Here is a 5,029-nt window from a genome sequence, read left to right as displayed (position 1 = left end):
GTGAGGGGCCCAACACTGAACAGTTTTTTTTCTGCTGGTTGCTACTAAAGGCAGACCTTGGCATCATGCCTCTGTCCTTGCACAGGGATCTGCAGGTAGCTGTTTAAATACCACCTACTCCTGTCAAAACAGGGAGTGTCCGTGAGGACTGGGCTCATCTGGTGCCACGTCGCCTGATCTCTTTTATTGTGGACGTTGTGCGAATTTCAGCTCAAAAGCAAATAAACTCTCGGAGAGATAACCCGCTCTGACACAGGCTGCAAACACAGCTGGCTTGTCCCTGCAGCGCAGGTCACTGTCTGTCTCTGTCCAAAATAAATATTTTGGCCCTTGTAACATCCCACAACAGACCACAGACATCCTGGAGCTGAACAGGGCTGCTGAGCCCAGCAAAAGCGCCAAGGGAGCAGCAAGCCCCAGCAGCATCCCCCTGCCCACACACAGCCCCCACACCAGGAGGGCACAGCCCGTGTCCCACCCAGCTAACGGGGCTGCACCAGGGGCTGTGGACAACTTAACACCTTGTGTTTCAAAAAGAAGTGGTGAGGGAGGGGGAGACCTGGGGATCTCACTGATACCTGGATCGGACATCTGGGTGTCTACGCCAAAGCCCTTTCTGAGCTGTTACCAACTTCAGACTCCAATGGGAGTTTTGAGCTCAAATACTGAAAACGTCTCGATGCCAGATGAAAAAGGCAGCCTGAGCTGCCCCAAAGTGTGGCTTGTACCATAGGGAAGGGAACAAAGCAAGAACCAATCCTGTACTCACCAGTGTAAGGAACTGAAGGAAGAAATTCCTCAAACATTCATGGACACAGAGAACCCCAAGGACAAGCTGTGGCCTTGGGATGAGGCTAAGGAACGTCCCCCAAGGAAGGGGGAGTGTGTGGAAGGATGCACCCCCCACCCCCTTGCAGTTGCATGGTCAGACTCCTTAGAAAAGCCTCCGAGGGGAGACATGGACTGAGTGAAAATAAAATGTTTCCCCTCAAGCACAAGTACCACTGATCTCTGGCTCTACCTTTGCCATTGAAGAGGTGACAAGAACTGACAAGAGGGGAGCATTTCTGCCCCAAGAGCAGGATGACTGCTTAAGAAGCACGAATTCAGCAAAAATCTGTGGGAACAGAGCAAAAAACCGAAGGTGAGCAAGGGTGAGTACGACCACCGACTCGATGCATGTGCAGAACCCACGCTCCATATTTTCCCTCGTCTCTCATGGAAATAAGTTTGTGGAATTCCTGCCTCTTCTCATCTCATGTGCAAATCAGTTGATAAAATGAACCTGAAAGGGCAACAGAAACTTTGCTGGGTGTGCATCCACCACCCAGGATTACCAGACCTGAGACAACACTGGATCCAGGGTGTTGATCAGGATTTCTTTGACTCTCTTTCTCTCCTTTTTTTTTCCTTCCCTTTCTTTTCTTTCTTACAGATTTATAAGAGACCACATTGCTTATTATCCTTTTCCAAGTTTAAATTCTATTCCACCGCAAGTAAAACATTTTAACCGTTGTTTGGTGTCGTTTCACCTTAATTTAATCCCAGGGGATCACAGAACCCTTGTGACTCTTTGAGCTTCCAGTCCAGGTCGTGACAACCAGTAAGAGAAATACAACCCCTAAATAACCACCACCCTGATTTAATTTCCAGCTGAGCTAGAGGAGTATAGGGAGTAGATGAAAGTCCTAAACTTCACCCACTGCAAAGAGACAGAAAAGCTTAAAGGATTACTCATATCACTTACACATCTTTCTTGTTGAGGAGGCTTACAAGCAGGAGCAGCAATCCCCAGCGTCCGAGTACGCTCAGGGAATAATGGGGGCTCAGTGCTGTCCCGTGGAGGGGGGGACAGCGAGCAGTTGTGTAAGGTGGGTTTAAATTAAACGCTCGCATGCGGCTGGTTACCTCTTGGGCAATAGACATCCGGAGCCCATCGGTTGCACTCGTAATTATCTGCTGCCTTCTCGCAGGTGAAACACTTAAATCCGTGAGGATACGGTGTAGCTGAAAGGAATAGAAAAGATGCAGTTAAAATGAGCCAATTAATCCGGTTCTACTATGTTTTTTTTGAGGCACACAGCAACATTTGTTCTCTTTAGACACATCTTTCTACAAGTATAGCTGTCAACTTCATCAAGTCGGTCTCAATTTATAAAACTCCTATCGCCAACAGCAATGCAGGAAAGGCACGTACAATACAATAATGACTCAGTTCAGCTGTGTTTATCTAAAAAAAGTGCCCACTGCTGACTTCAAAGGGAGTTAATGTGAGCAAGGAGTACTTACTGCCTTGGTATCAGAGCTCACATCCAATACTGCTACTTTATCAGTGCTGATAACAAAATATCAGATGGATTAAAATACTTCTGGAAACTGTCCCACGGAGGAAGCGAGCTGCCCCCTTTGAAGGCAGGCTGATGTCCCCAAAGGACAGAAAAATCAGTTTGCTGAACGTCCAGTTTTTAACAGCAGACTCTGTCCTAATTTATCTTGCCAAACAAAGAGGGTAACTTCTTAAGTGGTCTCCTGGCAGGGCTTCTGTCGCACATTCAATACATCTTGAAGATGCTGCCACCTTCTCAGAAGCCAAATGGTGAATGGGTCACGTTTATCTCCATGGGGCGAAGTAAGATGAACCCCCGCAGGCCACATCCCACCTCTCCCTCTCCTCCTCTTGCACACCAGCTCCAGGCCAGACCCCGTTTGGGTACGAGAGGTGAAGCAAGAGGCATTTGCTGCTTGTTTCCCCAGGCTCCTCTAGGTAAGGGCCAACAAGTCACCTGGGAGCATCTCTGGGGGCACTGGTGCTGCCCTCAAGGAACAGCTTGGGGTGGGACAACACAACAGCACTAATTAAATCCACCCCTCTCACCCCAGACCTCTAGCAGGTCGTGATTATGGCATAAAATGGGAATTTCAGTTTGCTTGTGCAAAATACAAGTTTTTCAACCAAATTTGGAAAGGTGGCGAGTTTTCACTGGGAACAGATGGCAGGCACAGTGCTCTGCTGCTGGAATTAAGCAAGTTTGTATCTGATGAAGTGAACAGACTAAAAGGAGAGTCCATGGAAGACCCAAACATGCACAACTTTGCTGTAGCGATGCTTCAGGGAGTTACTGAAATAACACCAGGAGGTGCCACGGCTGTAACGGTCGCGTTCGGCCCCTGCTCGCAGCCATCGACGTGCCCGGGGAAGCCACGTGGCCATGGAGCTTGTTCTCATGGCCAGAGAGGTTCTTGAGGAACAGAAAATAGAGAACAAAAAGTTCCTGACACACTCAGTGACTGCCTGTAACCCCAACCATCCTTTAATCCCGTGGGGAAACAACAGTCTGGTTTTACATCAACTTGGTTCTACGAGCACTGGGGATGTTTATTTAATTTCTGGCTCAGCGCTCAGATGTTTCTGCTGCCTTAAGGATCATTCATCCTCGTCCTTACCCCCACGCCGTGGCCGGCCGTGGCTTTGCAGCCAGCAGGAAGGTGCTTACTGGAAGGGTGGAGGTAGACGATGTCCTTCACGGTGAAGTCCCGGGGCTGGGCAGCCGGCAGGCAGCCGGTCAGCAGGCTGAGCAGCAGCACCCACCCCGGCGTGGGCTGCGAGGCCATCGCCGGGCGAGGACGTACTCATGCGGCGGCCGAAAAAATCTCACCTGGGCAACAGCAGAGAGTAAAGGGTGAGGAGAGCGAACCCGCAAGGAGCCTGGCCACCACCTCAGCCCCCAGCAACCTGACCTCACCCAGACCAAGACGCTCCTGTGAACCTTCAGCTGCCCTCCCGTGGGGGCAGGCAGCCGTGTGGTTCTTTGGGCTCAGCTTCAGGGACATTCCCGGCATCACCTGGGAAAATGATTCGGGAATGTGATCCTGTGGTTTGGACGGGCTCTGAGGAAGGATTTCTGTGCAGAAGGGGCTGTTGGGCGTTGGAATGGGCTGCCCAGGGCAGGGGGGAGTCCCCGGGATCCCTGGAGGGGTTGAAGAGTCGGGCTGAGCCAGCGCTGAGGGATCTGGGGGAGTTGGGAACGGTCAGGGGGAGGGTCATGGTGGGGCTGGAGGAGCTGCAAGGGATTTTCCAACCTCGAGGAGTCTGTGAAACCCTTTCCTGAGGCAGACAGCTGCAAACAGGAGCTGAAGGGAAGGGCAGTTGGGTTTGTCACTGTTTACAATTTAACCAGTCAGTGACTGGGTTACAAAAACCTCAGTAGGATGTTGATAAAGTCACTGGAGACCACACTGCCACAGGATTTAATCTGCTTCATTTAGAGAATGCTGGAAAATTGCAGAATTGGACAGGGAAGAATGGAAATGGGGTAGCTGGAGACCCCTTGGGATGTCCAGGAGAGCAGCGACGGGTCTGCCACACTCCAACACAGGCTCTCACCCTGCAAAAATGCACCTTTTTGGCAAACCAGAAGCTCCACTTTACTTTCCACATAGCTCAGGAAAGGTGAGGAGCTCCAGCTGCTGCAGGTTGTCTCTATCTTCATCTGGCTGCTGTTAATAACATAAAGCGACTACTGCATTTTCCTCATCCGTGCTCCAAAGGGCCTTATTCCCTCTGTGAGGCTGTTAACAAACCATGCAGTGTGTTCTTCACACGTCCCTGGACTAAGGGAACTAATTTAAGCAGAAAGAAATATCCGCTGCAGTACCACCCATGAAGCCATCCCCAAACCAGCAGCTTTCAGGAGTGTCCCAAACCCTGCACCCAGGCGGTGGGGAGCCATCCAGGAACAGACAACATCATTAAATATAGCTGATATTATTACATTTCCTTAAAAATTATGAAAATGTGCCTCAAAAAACTGAGTGGGACAGGAAATCCCCGAGAGGACGCGGCTGCTGAGCCAGGCAGGAGCCACCGGTTTCCCCTGGCCACTGGCGTCCATCCAGCACACACAGGGCTGGGTTTGTTTTTTTTTTTTTCCACTCGGGCTGACCAAGAAATCTGCAATATCCAGATATATCCTAAGCGACTTCAGAAGCATGGTAGCTATTATTTTATATATATATATATATATATATA

At 50.1% G+C, this 5,029-nt stretch overlaps 1 protein-coding gene across 1 annotated transcript in view; it reads right to left on the bottom strand.

The window, feature by feature from the left end:
- LYPD6 (LY6/PLAUR domain containing 6) overlaps positions 1-5,029 on the bottom strand; it is a 30,981-nt gene that overhangs the window by 6,095 nt on the left and 19,857 nt on the right. The window contains exons 2-3 of the mRNA XM_026852533.1: positions 3,495-3,656; positions 1,909-2,007 (exon numbers count right to left, since the gene is read on the bottom strand). Of these exons, the coding sequence (XP_026708334.1) occupies positions 1,909-2,007; positions 3,495-3,612 (217 nt within the window). The 5' untranslated portion in view covers positions 3,613-3,656. The remainder of the gene's footprint in view (positions 1-1,908; positions 2,008-3,494; positions 3,657-5,029) is intronic.

This window comes from Athene cunicularia (assembly GCF_003259725.1).
Source record: "Athene cunicularia isolate RWA chromosome 7 unlocalized genomic scaffold, athCun1 chr7_part1, whole genome shotgun sequence".
Taxonomy (NCBI): Eukaryota; Metazoa; Chordata; class Aves; order Strigiformes; family Strigidae; genus Athene; species Athene cunicularia.
Note: the sequence above shows the minus strand (reverse complement) of the source record. Positions and strands in the feature narration are given on the sequence as shown.